The 18,481-nt window shown below is 34.6% G+C and overlaps 1 protein-coding gene across 1 annotated transcript; it reads right to left on the bottom strand.

The window, feature by feature from the left end:
* Nucleotides 1-822: 822 nt before the first annotated feature.
* On the bottom strand, nucleotides 823-17,933 carry LOC124643235 (DAZ-associated protein 2-like). Its single transcript, XM_047182128.1, has 6 exons — nucleotides 17,777-17,933; nucleotides 11,353-11,445; nucleotides 10,696-10,826; nucleotides 9,459-9,599; nucleotides 8,823-8,941; nucleotides 823-5,831 (listed from the first exon to the last, which is right to left on the bottom strand). The coding sequence occupies exons 1-6, from the start codon at nucleotides 17,790-17,792 to the stop codon at nucleotides 5,822-5,824; spliced, it is 510 nt and encodes a 169-aa protein (XP_047038084.1). The 5' UTR covers nucleotides 17,793-17,933; the 3' UTR covers nucleotides 823-5,821.
* Between the last annotated feature and the right edge of the window lie 548 nt (nucleotides 17,934-18,481).

Below are 18,481 nucleotides of genomic sequence, written 5' to 3' on the forward strand. Positions count from 1 at the left end.
ACAAACGGCCTCCGTTCTAACTGTCCCTCTCGGCTCGGATTTGCCTGTGTATTATGCAACCAATTTAGTACCTTATTGCGTTGGAATAGAGTTCATTTTCGTAAATATATATTTTGAGCGTGCGCAATCTTGTTTAGTATATTACATCTATGCTAAATATATTCTTAGTAATCAATAGCTGTATAAAAATGGTGCTCAAGTGACACAAATTCGCAGAGCAAAATTTTGGTGAAAGCCTTGGATTCACCAATAAATAAGCTTCCGCCCGCGTAGAGTTCGGTTATATATCGCGTTTCCAAGAGAATTCTTCAAAAGTCCTGGATAAAAAATATCCTATTTTTCTTTCACAAGGACAACTCTTTCTCTACCAAATTTTATTAAAATCAGTTCAGTGGTTTAGACGTGAAAGCGTAACAGACAGACAGTTACTTTCACATTTATAATATTAGTAGGGAAATAGGGATATATTAAAAGTCCACATGGATCCAGAGTAAGCTTCCGAAGATATCTCTCCACCAAAATTAGTCTAGACTGAAACTAGGCTGTTCCTCATCCAAATATTATTTCTCCAACAGCAAGAAGGCCCGTTTTTCTTAAAACAATTGTTTTCTTTTAAAAATTGAACGTGAAAATTTATTGGCAACAGCTGTTTTAAGAAAATTAAGGTTAACGTTCTCGATGGACTTGGGTCTTCTCCAGTCTGTCTCCAACATTTTTAACACCATTGTACCTTGTCTGTGGCATCGTAGCTCTTAAACGGATAAATCAATTTGGATGCAGGTTTCAGATTATATTAATAGGGTGTAAAAACAAACACAAAAATCGATTTTTAATAGTTTTATTGGAAACAAAATAATAATTATGCTATATATTGCACGTGACTCGCTAGTCTAGATCCACACTTTGAGCAAAACCCACTTTCACTTACTATGTACCCGACAAGTCGTTTCGACTTTTAAACGCAAAGTCGCAAATGCATGCAGTGATTAGAACAAAAATTTTAACTTTAAAACTGCATACAAAGTTAATGAAACTTTATGGTGAATATAATTTATTAGTTAAACTATTATTACTTTTAGTAAGACTATATAGATGCCTGCATGACTATAAATATTCACCACAAAGTTTCATATTATCATCTACTTATAACTCATTACAAGAAAATTGTATTAGAAAAAGATTTTTTCATCATAGATAGTTGAATTTGTATTTTCTTAAAATACCGATGTTGCCTTTCGATACTTAAAATTATTAATATCAATCACGAATAGGATCCATTTCAGTTGTTTTTAATAGAAAATGTTTGAAATCATCTTTAGTTGAAATATATAATTTTCTAGCAAAAAGTTATAAGAACTATAGTTTTGTGGCATCGTAACAACTAAAGTTGAATTGTTCTTAAAACAGTAAATATAACATTTATCTAAGTGACTCGTTAATACAAATTACAGAAATTTGAAAAAAGACAACCTTTTCACATTTTGAAAATTTCAAAAAAGTTGTATTTTTTCAAATCTGAACGTTAATAGTTGTTTCATAGAAATACCACTGTCATCTTAAACATATGCTATGGACACAAAGTTATTGTAATATAACAGTTTTATCATCAACAAAACAAAGAAAAAAAACTGCTACAAAACGAACAAAAATAAATCAACTTTAGTTCGAACCGAACACGAAATACCGCCAACACATTTCGCAGTATTTTTAGTAAAAAAAAAAAATAATAGAAAAAAAAAATGCACACACGAAATGAAAAGACGATATCTCTTGTCGTTATTCAGGTATTTTATGCTTTTTTGAAATTGGGTTTTGTATAACTAAATAATTAAATTTCGATCAATCAGGCAGTCAAGCACTAGTTAAGCCTATGACGCCACCATTGCCGACGGGGGCTGTGACGTCATCGGTCCTTAGTGCGTTTACCACTGGTCCCTCCAATATGGGAATAACTACCTCGTGGGTACCCTCTATTGCTAAAATGTTAGTGATTACACCATTTATAATAAATAAACAGCTGTTTCAAGGCGGATTTTTGTATAAATAATTTCATTACTTTTGTCAATTTTGTGATAAACTGTGTAGTCTTATTTACTATAAATACCGCAAAATAAATTCTATTTTTCTTGTTTTTTTTTTTTTTTAATATAATCACTAACAAATTAGTTTAACATACAAATGACTCCCACAAATCACTCTTACAACAACATGATTTGATCAACAAAAAAAAATGCAATATAATCAAAAAGGTTCAATATATAAACTAGTACAAAAAGATGTTACTTGCCCACTGTTGGGCAAACATTGTTTGGGGCAAGGCGACCAACACTGCCCTTGACCAAATTGGGAATAAATCGTGTCTATAGTTATATTTTAGTGCCTAAAGAAGATATGCAGTACAGACTTTAAGTCTTATAATCTACAGACAAACTCGTTCTAAAGGTAAGGCAAGACTAGGGTAGGACGAGTGTGGTCGGATCGCCCGCACACAAATATCTTATTGGCTCTGGAATCTCACGTAAATTATAACAAGGTATAAGGCGAAAAATGTATTTCTGTGTTCTGTAGTGAGGTCTAACAATTTGGCAGTTTAAAATTGTAGTTACAGTGAAATATAACAATACTGTTTTTGCTTTAGATATAAGTTAAGGTACGTTTTGACCAACCGCACATGCCGCGATTGCACGAAGTCGGCCGCAGCTGCACTAATGGTTTCTATATATTTTACATGAAACCGTTTTGGATCGAGTTTTTTTTAACATATCAGAAAACCAGTAAGTTGTCAGACTATCACTACTACAAAATAAGTATGATTTTAAACAAATGACTTAAAGAAAACTCTAACTGGCAATAAAATCGCATAAAAACGCTTTTCAAATTCATTATTTGAACTTCATAACATTATTTTCGGGAAAATAATCACTGAATTCTGTGTTAAGACTGTCGAGTTAAGTTTTCATATATTTTTGTAATATATTCTAACGGAATAGATTCGAATTTCGGTACATATATAATTCATGATAACATAATGTTTTTAATTTACCGTTTTTTGTCAAATTAAACAGTTTACAAGAGCAGTTATTTCATCTTTGTTACGCACCTACTTTAAAAATGGCCTAATACATCATGAAAAATGTTTTGAACTGTATGTAAATCTTAGTAATATCTATTTAACTTGAGAAAGATTTCATAGATTCGTGAGCAATCTAAATGTGTAACTTAAATCAAATATATGACAGAACAACTTAAAGTTGTTAAAAATAAAATTTGTAAGAGATTCCTCACTTACTCCAAGTGATATTAAAATCAGTAGAAATGTACCAGTTTGTACGAAATAATATAAACTGGTAAACCATAGACTATACTAAGTGAGATTCTTGTAAAGCCCGTTTCTTAAGAATCACATGCATCCAACCTCTAAAATATTGGAATAATACAACTAACGGTTATTTTTTTCATAAATAGCAACACTGAACACAATGTTGCCAGTAACTATTTGGCATTGTATAGTAAAAATATTTAAAGAATATTTTGTTTTTGTATTTTCAAAAATACTATGTTTTAAATGTTTTCTGTGAGCAGGCAACACGCGTTGAGTGTTGCCATGTATGAAAACTGGCAGTCGACGGACCAATCAGACGCGATTGGCTTACAATATTGCCTTTCATGCTGAAATATACATATAATATCATTGCGCTGCGTTCGCAGGGACGTGGGCAGGGAACCGAAAAAGCTTGTAACATTCATATATATTTAAAAACTTTCATATTTCATCTGTTTGAGACAATATTTAGCGAAGATTTGTGATAAGTTATAACACAAAAATAAGTAACGAAATCATGATAAAAATGGCAGTCGCTTCATTGAAAATATATTCTGCAATACTGTGCAATTTTCAAAGGCTAGTTCTGTAGTACATTATATATTTCCTTACGCTAGTCTATAATAATTTTAGTAACTTTTTGATATATATTTCGTTACTACCCTCCAACGCCCTAAACACAACGTAACTAACAGAAGTATGTCTGTCCCGCTCACACATCTCACTCGCGTCACGCACAACCGCTTTGCTTATATTTTTTATTTATTTATAATAACTAATACGTCGACGACTATTGTATGTATTTTTGTTTAATTTTGTGCGTTACCCCTGAAGGGGGAACTGACTTTTTAACTCGTTTGCTATTAAAATCTTTAATAAATTGATATAGAATTCATAAATTTATTCGACTGATACTTAAAATATGGACAAAATATATAATTCCTGATGACAATGTTCCTCAAATTTTTGATATTATTATTATTCAAAGCCGTCGACGCATCTAAACTAGTCTTACTCATGTGTCCGGAGTTGTCCGGCGATTTAATACTATAGCGTTGCGACAGCCGGCGGCTGCTACACGTGCGTCGCCCGCGGTAACACACACACTACTGACGAAATCACGACTACGCTACTGCGCCATCTAGCGCCGAAGACCACGAAACTAACTCCGTTAAAAAAATCTTCCATGCCAGCGTTTTCATAACTAAACCTAAATTAGAGAGCATTAAAATATAATTTTAAATATCGACAGATCTTTTTAACTGGACTTGGCACTTATAAAATACTTTTAAATCACGATGATAATAATACTATTTTGGATTCTATTTGACTGATTTTAGAGTCCATTTTTTCGACGTTTGTCAATGTTGTTTTTTTGGGTGTTAATTTTATTTGATTTTAGACCTTATAATGGTTGTTTTAAGGTATGTAGTGTGTGTGGATAACGCGGGTATCGCCCGTGACATCACAGACAGAATAACGTGTTACACTACCGACGTCGTCACTCGCACTCATAATATATACCGATATATATTACTATATATTGATATTGAGTTTTGTGGCAATTGTGGTAGGAAATATACAGACCGAATTTAGCTAAAAAAAACCTTAAATCACTGAGTAGAGAACAATTAAAGTATTAATAATTCATTTTCGAAATATGGAACAAAAAATGTGGTTACAGCATTGTAAGTCAATCGAGAAAAATCATGCTTTTTAAATACACAAATATGTTGAATGATTGGTCTTTAAAGAGTCCAAGTATATATTTTCGTATGTTTCCATACCACTATTGTCTTCAAACACACAAACATTGCATATATCTATCCATGTATATATTTTATATACATGTGAATAACACACACACGCAATGATAGCATGTCTTTACAAATATATGAAATGTCTGTGTGAGTGTGAGATTTTAAAATACACTTTTGTATTGGAAAAATAAAGTACTGTTACAAACAGTAGGTTTTTTTCCAAAAATTTGGAAAACAGCTTCCAAACAGGCGACTGATTCGAAAAAATTACATACATTAAGTATTCATAAGATTTAACATTGCTTTTTTGAATATCATCCTATCTTTCTATTTACTTTATTAACTGGCCCATTTTCACCCACAATATAAACATTGTCTTAAAACAACACTGTTTACTTTGAGATGAATTGAAAACACATAGTTAAATAGTTGTTTTAAGAAAACTAACGTTTATATTGCCGTCGAACTTGGGCCTTATTACATCCCAAAAATGTTGAATAACAATTTTACAGGTCACAGAATCACATTTACTATTAAAATTTTTGAAATATTCTAGACCCATGATTACAATACATCCCAGATATATTCCCAGCTATTACCTAAAGTTACCTGTATCAGTCGCCTGAACTTCAGCTGTCAGCTTAGAGAATGAGCTAGTTATAGTAAACTGGTTCACTCGCTAAGGTAAGGCATCAAACTTAGTGCGGGGCTCCGACGTCGGTGGCGATCGATGCCTTGTCTAGCGCCAACTGGAAATTACACAAAATATTTGTTAAAAAAAGAGGAGATTTTGGTTAATTGACAGCTGCAAAGAGAAGAGTCGATCGATCATAAGGTTAACCATCAAATCCGTAGCGGACCCCAATCGGGGTCTGAACATCAATGTCACCGTAAGCTCGGTTTAGACCCCAATTGGGGTCTGCGAATCAGTCATACACTTTCCTAATTATTTACGCTCATATTTATTTTCTTTCCAATCAAACCACATTTGTGAGTACTAAATAAAATAACTAAATAAATTTAAATTATTTTTACGCATTCAAACCTTTCATATTTAGCATCCCGTTAGAAATATACCTTTTTAAAATCCAATCGTAATTACCGGGAATTCTGATCGAACTCGCCATGTTTGTTTACATTAGTTGTTTTTTTAAATTTGAAGACGCATAGACACGATGGCGACGGTGATAGAAGTTTTGCATCGAATGATCCGATTCGTTAAAATAAAGAATCGATTTAATAATTTTATATTATTTGATATTATAATATTACTAAATTGCACTTTTGTATACTTACCATAATCTGAAAATAAATTTGGAAAAGTAAAATGACTTAATTTATTTTGAAAAAAATGCTAGAAAATCAGTGGTAGAAAATACGTTGTAGCCGGAATAAAAAAAAATCTTCGGTTTTTAGGGTTTCTGAAGACGGCAAATGAAGACTTATTCTTCGGGTGTTTTATGTGCAGGATTCCTGTAGATCTGCCAAACTTAATGGCGATTCGTTACTTCCAACTTTTTAACTGAACGGCAAAGCTATTTGACGAGAGCCGTAGTTAGGTGTAGTTATCGCAAAATTTTATGACGATTTTATTGTTTGAAAGGGCAAATAGTTCGCTGTTCATCGAAAGCTGGTCCAAGATGGAAAGATGGCCGCCGCCGACTTATTTTTAACCGACTTCCCAAAAAGCGGAGGTTCTCAATTCGACCGTTTTTTCTTGTATGTTTGTTACGCGATTACTCAGCCATTTATTTATCGATTTTGATGATTTTTTTTTGTTTGATAGCGTATACTTCCGAGGTGGTCCCATTATCATCAGGTCAGGATCTGATGATGGAACCTTGAGAAATCGAGGGCGACTTTCGAAAGTTGCAGAAATACATAGGTTGAAATCTTATCACTCAGGTGTTTGCCTGGTAGCACTATTCAACAGTGAAGGCTTTGAGCTGACCTGATGATGGAGACCAGTGAAGGTCGAGGGAACTCGACAACTGAATATTTAAACTTTCTCGTGTTTGTGCTTATATTATTCGTATTTACGAGGCCTCTGCAACAGTGAAGGAGATGGAGACGAGAGAAGTTCGGTTGTCGAGTTCCCTCGACCTTCTCTGGTCTCCATCATCAGGTCAGCTCCAAACCTTTACTGTCTCATAGTGTTATCAGATATACATCTGAGTGTCAAGTTATAACCTTATCTATGCTTACAATTTTCGAGAGTTGCCCTCGATTTCTCAAGGTTTCCATCATCAGATCCTGGACCTAATAACAAATATGGGGAATATACCCTTTCGACCAAAAACAAACATCCAAATTGAGAACCACCTCCTTTTTGGGATTCGGTTAAAAATATTTGGTGACTTTAAAATCAATCAATTATTATTATTGTTTCTCATCATCAAATAAGAACATACCTTTGGTAGTTACAAATTGCATTATATTTCAAAACACCAGGCATACCCTCCGCCGAAACAAAAATCTTAGAATTGTTGAGAAATAATATAAGAATAAATTAAAATTCCGTAATAGGTAATAAAAATTCAATTAAAGTTAAAAATTATTACGAATGACGCAACACCAAAATAAATAATACATAATAAAAATTTAATGCTAAAAACTTTCATAAAACTTAAATATCTTTTTTCTTAACAACAAAAACAAATTGAACCTATAATTTAAAATTAATAAATAAAATTGAAATAAGTTGCTATTAAAAAATAGGTATATATAAAATTGGTATTCGATTATTTATAATATATATTTCCGATTTAGGTATCGAATGCACACCGCTGATTGAAAAAAAAAATACGCCATTCCAAACTCTACTTCTTGTCTGTGACTTTGATCTTGTAAATTGTTCATTTTTATTGTGTATTTTATGTGCTGATTTTTTAGTTATTGAACATAAATAAGTGCACGAAATGTATTGCAACGGATTGAAAATGTTATAAATATGACGTTTGTGTTGTGTTTAAGAAAGTGATGCGATTACTTATTGGTAAGTTTTCACCAAATTTGAAATGCCTAACTTTTCGATAGACTTAAAAACACCGTAATTATTATCTTTTTCTGAATTAACTGACCCCATTTGACCTTTGCACGTTGTTGTCAAATAAGTGAGCTCTAAAATTATAGTTAAAATACTTCTGATCAGGCATTACGGACTTAGAATTCATGTGTTGAAAGTTAGTACAAATTTTTGACTATTTTCCATGTCGCGATTCAAAAATATCCCGCCGAATCAACGGTAAAGTCATATGTCAAAATCTTGTCGAGCAGAGGGGTTAAGCAACTCTTTGCGCGGTAGGTCTGAAGATGAGCTACTTGTCATGACGAGTTCGTCCGTGTTTCGAAAGACACGATAAACGATAGATGTATTCCAGCTGTCAATTTAACATCTTTCGCAGTCCTTACAGATTTTCAGAAGCTAGAAATTCTAATAACCAGTCACATATTTTACGGGGTATTCGGTTATGCCGGGCAACTGAGTTGAGGTTAGATAGGCAGTCGCACCTTGTAAAACAGTCAGCTGCATCCAGAGAGACTGGAAGACCACCCCAACATTTTGGGATAATACTAGAAACCCACATTCTCTGTGTATGAGCCTGTGACCAGCAGTGGGACGATAATGATGAAGATGGAAGCTAGCAATGCTTATCAAAAAAAAAATCCTGCCTTGTTCTAGAGCTACTTAAGGTGGGAGTAAAGTACAAAAAACATATAAATAACGTGTATAAACTCACAGCACTTGGTGCGGCTGTATGGCGGCGAGATGCGCGGGAGAGGGCGGCACGCCGGGCGGCGCGGGCGGCAGCAGCGTCTGCGCCAGGCCCTCGAACCGCCCGCCCGCCTCGAAGCCGTTCTGTAGCCATACGACATGTTGTACAGTGGGCTTAGGATTGTACCTTGTGGCATTCCGGCGTAGGAATCACAGTAAGTGCAATGTAATGTGGATTCTGATAGCCGTAATAAATAATGGTAGCAGCCGTTGAAGGTAAATAGGATTTGAATAACTTATATTTTGATGAAATTATGTCAATGTTGAAATATTTCTTTAAATCTGCTGTGATTAACAGTGTTGAAAGCTTTGGGTAAATCACAGATAGCCACAAGTTTAAAGTGTAGTATGACAGTGGTCCAAAATTTTGAGATTGATATGAGTAATACTTCAATCACAGATGTTAACATTCCATAGATACATACTACTTATTTGCATCAACCTTCTTCCAAAGAAATAAGAACAAGAACCGAGGCCAGAGAAAAGGCCCATTTCACCAACAACTTGAGCACAGAAATCCCTAGTAATAAACAGAAACTGGCGTTCATATTGTCCGTAAAAATGGAAATCTCTATTGATCAAGAATGTTGAATAAACTCACAGGAATCATAATAGTGGGCCGCAGCGGCTGTATGGAGGGCTGCACGGCGGTGGGGTAGTACGGGTAGTATTGCACGGGGTAGCCGATGTAGCCCGGGTAGCCGGCCGCCGCCGCGTACATCGCTGCTGCTGGACTGTACATCTGCATGAACGGGAGAATAAGTTGAGCGTGATTGTAGGGACTGTTAAGTTTTAAATAGTATTGGCAAAAAGCAGATCAGGTATATGCCTCTTCTTTACTATACTGAGGATTGGACAATTTTGATCCAAGTGTCGTGGTGGCCTAGTAGGCAAAGAACCAACCTCTCGAGTATGAGGGCGCGGGTTCGATTCCAGGTCAGGCAAGTACCAATGCAACTTTTCTAAGTTTGTATGTACTTTCTAAGTATATCTTAGACACCAATGACTGTGTTTCGGATGGCACGTTAAACTGTAGGTCCCGGCTGTCATTGAACATCCTTGGCAGTCGTTACGGGTAGTCAGAAGCCAGTAAGTCTGACACCAGTCTAACCAAGGGGTATCGGGTTGCCCGGGTAACTGGGTTGAGGAGGTCAGATAGGCAGTCGCTTCTTGTAAAGCACTGGTACTCAGCTGAATCCGGTTAAACTGGAAGCCGACCCCAACATAGTTTGGGAAAAGGCTCGGAGGGTGATGATGGACAATTTTGATCCAAAAACACTTTGAATGTAGTAAAAAAATAACATGTTCATTAATCATCGCGCAAGCCTTTACCTGATGAATATATGTTGTACATACAAACTCCGTGTATTCATCATCATCATCAGATTTCCGCTGGCTTTTTTATTACTCTCAATTATAAGAGACCTAGCAGTAGTAATCAGACTTTTGAGAAAACTGATTGTTGGACTTATGGTTATTGTCTAAAGATCAACTGTACTCACGGATATCTGCTAGTTAAACGCAGGTATAGTCCAGTGATTTTAATTTAATTTCAAATTAAAATCAGGCTTTAAAAAGAAGCTATAAATAAGGCTTTTTTTTTACGTCATGTAAATATGTACATAAACTGAACCCAACAATAAAAAAGGTGATATTTCAAATTCCTTTTATTCATCATCAGGTTTGAACTTAGTTTTCTATTACCATTAATAAGTGACCTTAAAATTCCACTTTTATGGATAAACTCATGCAGTAGGTAGTAGATAGTTTTGAGTAAACTGAGCCTAGACTTTCCTATGTTGAACTTGTAATAATCTAGCATATGAAGAACAACTCACAGGCAGCTGCTGGCTCAGCGCCGGTATAGCCTGGTGATGCTGCAGCTGCTCGTAGGGCGGCGGCGCGTACACCCCGCCCGCGCCCGCGCCCGCGCCACCGAACGTCACGCCGTACGGAGACCCGCCCGCCACTGTGGTCACAAGAGTGTTATGGAAAAATTGTTAGGTTTGTGAGATAGATAAGCATGACCCACTTTGTTAAAACAATGAAGATTACTTCCTTTACTGTGTGGGCCGAATTTGCATTTGATTGTCTCTAAGAAAATTTATTTAAAATGGGTCATAAATGTCATTGGTTGACGGAACATGTTCTAGGTAAGCTCTCCTACAACTTCCACAAAATTCATGTTGCAATAGCGTTAGCAAGGCAACGTTTACACGACAACACGAAATAGTGAAGTCGCAAACTTCTTGATGACATAGTAGTCTTGCCAGTATAACCAATCTAGTTTAGTCCATACTGGCCTTCAGCTGAAGATATTTTAAGAGGACCAGCGGAAAGTAACATTACTACAATCTTACTGATATTGCAGTAACATAGCTTATTACATTTTCACTACAGTAAAATATTTAGTATTCCTAGGTAAACACATGGCAAGAATTTTCATTCAAAAAACATAACAATTCATATTTCAGGATATCACACATGAGACTAACCTCCATACTGCGGCGCAGCTTGGTGCGGCGGCGCCGGCAGGAAGGGTCCCTGCGGCGGCTGCGGCTGTGGGTACGCGCCCAGCGGCGGCGTCACTGCAACAACGCCACGCTGTCACGCCGCCCCGCGCTCGCCACGCGCGTCCCACTCGCGAGCACCGCTCATCACTACTGACCGAACACTACACATCGTGTTCTAACATACTACAGATCGTCATTTGTTTTTGGGTAGTTCAACATTTCTGACATGACAGTTCCACATTCAAATTTTGACAGTTCGATTTTCGTTTGTTTATTAAAATACCCGTACAGCCTTGCTACAAAAACTTAAACATCAGTCGAACACTTGACTGAAAAAAGTGTGGCTGCAAAACGGAGCTTATTTCAACGTCATAATCTTGACATTTTTTAGACAAGTGTTCAATAGACGTTTGAAAGTTTTTGTGGTACGACGGATAGTGTTTTGAGTAGTTTAATGTACGGAATTTTAAGTTCTGAAGGTTGTTTTTGTTAAAATACCCGTTTTTTGGTAGTGATGTGACGGTGTGAGCGAGTGGGGCGCGGTTTGTGCGGGGCGCCGCAACCCAAGCCCGAGCATTCACGCTTGACGCAGTGTTGCCATGCTACTTGTATACTGCTATAACATTTAGTGTGACCAGTTCAAAATTTGTGGTAAAAATCAAGAAAAAAAAATTTTGTCTCGTTTTTACATATCTACAGAGGAATGTGAAAATGAGACAATTGTTCGAAAATATACTATAGCAATATTTTTAGCAGGACCAGAACGTGGGTGAAATATTCCATTCCTTCGAAGGTTTTCAGCGAATTAATTTCTATAACGACACAATACTCAAAGTATATAATTTTTGGATATATTGTATTCAATTTCAGCCACGCAATATTCACTAACGTCAGTGTTAACGACAAGCGATGCCCATACAACGCGTTACCACGAGACGGAGCCCTCCAAAATTTTCAAAAACAAAACACATTTTGAAAGACTCCCCACTGTGGTGACAACACTTCGTTTCGACAAATATAAATACTTTTTTTGAACAAAAATGTATTTAAATTTCCGTTGCGAAGATTAAAATACAATAAATTTGGTAGGCCGAGTTAATGTTTCAACACGGTTTGTGAGTGCTGAAAGCCTACCAAATTAGTTATTTACAATGCATTCCTTATTTTTAATGGTCACCCTAGCTGGACTGACTATATGAACTTATAGAAAAAAAAACAAACCAAAAAAAAAAATTAACCAGTCGAATGTCCACCATTTTTGTAAACGGAGGACACTCGTTTCAAATAATTGATATATAAATTATAAAGTGACGCCAGTTTATTAGTTTCCATATAATCAGTAAATATTAAATATCAAGCTTAGTGCACAGAAGCTAGTGTGACCATCCAAACGTTTGTCATGAAGAAAATTCTTAAATAACAAAACAATCATCACACGAGTAAGGAACCGTTTAAAAAGTACAATTATTTATTTATAATATGACCTTGAACTTTGAGGTCAAACCGCCTGCCTCAGGTAATTACATGACAATGCACTACCGAGACAAATATTAATCGCTTTTAAGATCACTTTAAGTTAAGCATTTATTTTCAATTTTATTTCAAGATTCCTCTAAGTTCAGAGTCACAAATATTGATCGCCAAACTGACGACCAAATGTGTATACACGATGTGAACATTCCTTGAAATAAAAAAAATATATTCATTTTCTATTCAGTTACTAACTATTCAACAAGTGTACCAAGATTTTTTGTTGATTTTTAACACGTTCATATACGATATTTTGCTGTTCAAATCTAAAAGCATTTCGATGCAGGAAAAGCGAAAACAAAATATAAAGAGCTATGATATGAGTGCATTGAAGGACACAGAAACATGCGAGGTGACAACACAAAAAATCTAACAATTCTTAAACATGCAACAACAAGACTACTTAAAAAAAACTTATATACCTACTTAATTATAGTAAAAATGCATTTAAAAAACTATTAACTAGCAACACTAAAACATCAAACGATAAATCTAAATCACTCGGAAGCGCACACAAACATAACACGGCGCATGCGCTAACAGAACAAAAATTAGCTGCTAAGTTAAAAACAGCAAAATTTTCATATTCATGGATGTTGGCAAACCACAAAAAAACCTGGTAGCAACCTTCACCTAAACATTAATTACTAAATTATAAACCGATACCGAAAAGAATGCCTTCCATTTTAATATTCGTTTGAGAAAAGTGACAAAATTGCAAACTTTTCAATATGGCCGACACAAAATACTGTCAAATATTGTAAAAGCTTAATTTATTATTGAATTGCAACAAGCAGGGAGTTTACTGCTATATCTCCACAGATATAACAGCAAACTGGAAATCGCACGTTTATGACTGCTGTGAATAAATTTAGTTAATAAAAATCATTTGAACATCCGGATCCCTGTAAAAGACTCGAAAGAACCGACATAGAGAAGACCAAAAAGAAGTTTGAGAAAAAGAATAAAATAAAAATTGTAAAAAATGTGGATCCTATAGTATGGTGTTGGATTATTAAGTCTGTGGGTGTGGTGTGTCTACCCGTCCAGTTCTAGCGCCCTCACAACTGGCATACTTCCCTGTCCTTCGTAAGCTTATGTTGCATGCATGGCTGGCTGCAGCACTCGAGCATGCTGCAGCCAGCTTCCACAGGTACACATCACCAGAGACTTTAATTAGCATTGCTCAAAATTATTTAGCTCAAGTATTTTGAAATTGGAGAGAATTTAAACAAAAATAAATGGTTTTGAAGGTTTTTTTGGTGATATGTACCCATTAACTTACATCTATTCACACACGCACTAACAATGTGTCATTCCTGTTAACATAATTGAGACAGTGTTGACCTAAAATCCTTTCCTTTCATTTTATTAATTAACAATTAACTAAAAATATATAGTAAATCTTGGTAAGGATTGAACGTCACATTTTAGATAATGTACCACTATGGAACAGATACATAATCTAAAACGTCAGTTAAACATTGTGTAAATTAAACATACAACTAGACAAATTGGCATTAACATTTTCAAAATCTTTTTTTATTTACTTTATTGTAAATGAAATGCCAATTTCACCATCACCTTACATAAAAATGTTTACAAACATACATTTGCAAACATTGACATTGCAAAATTGTAAAAATGACTTGTAAATTGTAAAAATTAAAATAAGAATTTTATTTGACATTTTAGTGTTACTATATATTTTGCATTGCATTCGGTTAGTATTAGACACACGACCTTAAACAGTAATAGACACGACTTTTACTTTTTTAAATCTAATTTTTGAACATAAATGAGGATTTATTCTTTAAAAAAATTATGAGTAAAAGTCAAATCTGTATGTCAGTAACAAAAATAGCTAGCTTTTTGTGCCATTTGTCACTAGATTCCTAAATTATAAGAATCCAGAACAAAAAGAAAATAAATGACGGGATTTATGAGCCTTATTATTTTTTGGAAATAATAAAATAAAAATACCCTGAATGTTTTTTTTAGTAAATAGTTTTTAATTTTACTCGTCATTAATTTTCAATAAACATTAATGCTAAAAAGTTAGCTTAATCTAAATAAAGAAAAATGAAAATAAAACAAACACAAGACATCCCTATTATTAGTTCAGTTAAAAAACAATCAATAGGGAAGCTTCTATAACTAATGAAGCAATTCATTATTAATTTAATTTATTCATATTTTTTATTAATCAAAAATCTTGTAAAATTGCCTCATTGTTATTTCAGGTGCACAAAACTAGCAATAATAATTACTGGTTTACTAATTAATTTTATATTAATTATTTATGAATTTTGAAAAGAACGAATTTTTAACTTTTACCACCAGTAATTATTTCAACTTAAAATTAATGTGTTAAAACAATAAAAAAATAAGCTGTGAACTAAATATCCAGAAAGAAATGAAAGAAAAATAACAGTTAGCTAAGACACATATTTTAAAAGAAAGAGTCCCATCTTGAGCCAAGAAATTGGAATAAAATCTTTTTTTTTATTTATTAGACAGAACTCTATGACTTAGAACAACTTATTTTTTTAAGACATGGTTAACTAAGAAACCTGACAAGTATTTATGTTTTTTTTTTTTGTGAAACCACAAACCCAGGACTTTTTCATAACACTATACAAATAGTATCAAGCCAGAGTCTACTGTACAGCCAACCAATTAGCTTCATCTCACAGTCCCGCAGGGTTCGTGATCCAGAGAACACTCACTAACTCTACAAGAACATTTAAAAGCAAAAAATATACATTTAAACATAAATACTCATGAGATTTGTGTAGAAAAACATAATAGTGACTTGGCTGCTATAATTTTCTTCAAGATAATTTTTTTGCAGTTACCCATTTCAAGTTCAATATTTACAGAAGTGACACATTTGTGACATTTCATATGTATTTGAATGCAAGATCAAGGATAACGAGGTTTTATTCCATCAATACCAGACTTTTTGTATTGTATAATTTGGTATTTGATGTTTTTTTTGAGATTATAGCAGCCAAGCCCACAAATGGGTTACAATCGAATTAATAACACATACGATCGCCCACACTCCGATACGCACATATCATATATTTGTCTCTCTTTAACTATGTTTCCAAAAAAAAAAGAAAAATAAAGAAAGAAAAATTCTATATGATTTCATTACATGATAGCGATTAGTCGACTGGCGCACGGCGACTGCGCCGGCGGACTCGCGGCTCCTGTAGAGGGGGGGCGGCGGCTGGGAGTGGGAGGGTGCGGGTAACTTTGTATTATCATCTTGTCTCATGAGCCACGCAAGAGTCAACTGTCTCGCGCTCTCAACAGGGACAATCTCACTCTTACCGTGTCATCACTCTGATAGTTATGTCTTAATGCCAATCCAGGCCAGTGTGGCTGGAGATCAATCAAAATAAAAAAAAGCAGAAGTCAGAAAGCTAGAATAAGGCATCTCAAAAATAATATGGTTGAGTACTTTGATCTCCAACTATACCAGTGTCAATAATGACGGACAACCAATGTTCAGTCTTATTTGCTTTATTACGTTAACATCAACAGTAAGGATGAGATTTCTCTGCATTATCCAACGTTGGCAACCAATGCTGGTCCCAACATTTGCCAAGTTCAATCTCAAGACAGTTTAACTCAGTGTGTAGCCAACCTTAGGCCTTAAATTTTAAATTATATTTTTATTTGACACATTATGTATTTCTGCATACAACCCGTGTCTTTTGTAATATACATAGTATTTGTATATTTAATGGAACTACTAAAGCTTATTATATGGAGTTTGGACGCTTGTTTTGACATTTGTAGCGCCACCAAGGTTGTATACTAATATATCTTAAAATATTATATTGAAGGCACACATTAAAATGTTCAGTAAATAATTATTTATGCATGTTGTAAGTTATGAGTTGTTTGACCTGAGAATGTTTCTCAATTTGAGATCAACAAGCTAATTTAAGATTTTACTCAACAGATTGAGAAAAATCTAGAAAGATTTTTTTGCCATTTTGTAATGAGTCTAAAGTCAATTTAATGTGGGTCACTATTTCCTTTATTGAAATCTATTAATCACTTCAGCATTAAAATAAAACTATATAAAAGACAATGCACAATTATTGAACCAGTATTATCTATTTTTTTTTCTAAGGAGGTAGTCAGCTAAATAACTTTCAAAGGGGAAATGTACCAAATGAGATACATTCCTCACTGTCTGCTTCACTTTACATAATGATGTTGAGTAGCCTGCAGTGATGTGAGCCACTCACACAAGTTACAATAATTAGCTATGCAGATGTGCTGACTGAATAATTACCATGATACAGTTGTATAAACTGCTGACCTACTTCCTGACAGGTCAACTGCAGATAAAATATACACGATCTACTATCGATTCACAACCCCAGGTCAACATCCTGCTACACCCGTGCCGCGTACCGTGGCAGGTACATTTACAATGTAAAATGTACATCTTCTGAACAGATGTTCGTCTTACACGCCAAATTACAGGCCCTATATCAATGTAAAGTGAAAAGCCAACTGCAGCCGCAGTAACGAGGGCTCATGAATCAGTTCTACTAATGAATGGACCTAAAATTAGAACAAAATAGATCCCGCCTCGCGAATCATAAGGGTGGTCAACCATCTTGAATTTATCGCGAGTATCGATCTACCGCGCAACATTTTTCTATCAATATTACATCTGAACTGAAGCTAAATAACCCCCGTCCGACGCATTAATCTAGCGTCCGGGGATTAAATCATTGTTATAATAGCGAAAACTTGTACTTCAAGGCCCTGCCGTGACGTTACTCATGTCAAAACGTATTATAAGAAAAGAACAAAGAAAATAATAAATCAACTGCATAAATACCTTTCTTGTCTGCCATTTATATAATAACTATGTGAATACTAGTTAAAACGTTAATATTTTGCGTAGGGTTGCGGGAATTACAGGAAATTCGCAATTTATCTCAGACGCAGTCGCAGCAAACGCTTCGCAACGATTCTCGCAACGACAACTAGTGATTCTATAGTGATGTCCCGCTGTCATACTGTCAGTTCTTCGACGTTTAGTAATTTAGTCGATTTTTAACAGTTTGTTTTATTGTTTTCTAAACTTATATTGATTGCCGCTAATAGCAAGAACTTACGTTAATTTTAGACGTTTTATTAGCAATTAATAAAAGGCCCTGAATTGCGCAAAAATACAAAAATCTTGTAAATTCTTCCGCATAGTAGGTAAGTTCGGCTTAGCACAATCAGCAGTTTAGTTTCCCCAATCATTAAATAAGCATTGATTGATAAGAATTTACTCCTATTTGATAAGTTTTCAGAGCGAGATTAGACAAAAGCAAACATAAAAACAAATCATCTAAATCTTCTAACTTTTTACTTACTTTACTAACAACATAGTATCACAATTTATCTCAGAAAACAACCCCGCTTTTTAGAAAAAAAACATAATCAAATCATCTGTATTCAATCAATTACGAAAAACTATTGAGATTAGATCTTAATAACGTCTCTAATTGACCTCGTAAAGCCTCATAAATCGATCGATGTCCACACAGCGGGC

This window comes from Helicoverpa zea, chromosome 27, assembly GCF_022581195.2.
Source record: "Helicoverpa zea isolate HzStark_Cry1AcR chromosome 27, ilHelZeax1.1, whole genome shotgun sequence".
NCBI lineage: Eukaryota > Metazoa > Arthropoda > Insecta > Lepidoptera > Noctuidae > Helicoverpa > Helicoverpa zea.

Bases quoted from the DNA above. Each gene is read 5' to 3' on its own strand.
- LOC124643235 (XM_047182128.1), bottom strand. The intron at 9,600-10,695 runs GTGAGTTGTTCT...CCGTTCATGCAG, and splicing joins CGCTGAGCCAGCAGCTGCCT to ATGTACAGTCCAGCAGCAGC. The intron at 8,942-9,458 runs GTGAGTTTATTC...GTATGGCTACAG, and splicing joins GGCCCACTATTATGATTCCT to AACGGCTTCGAGGCGGGCGG.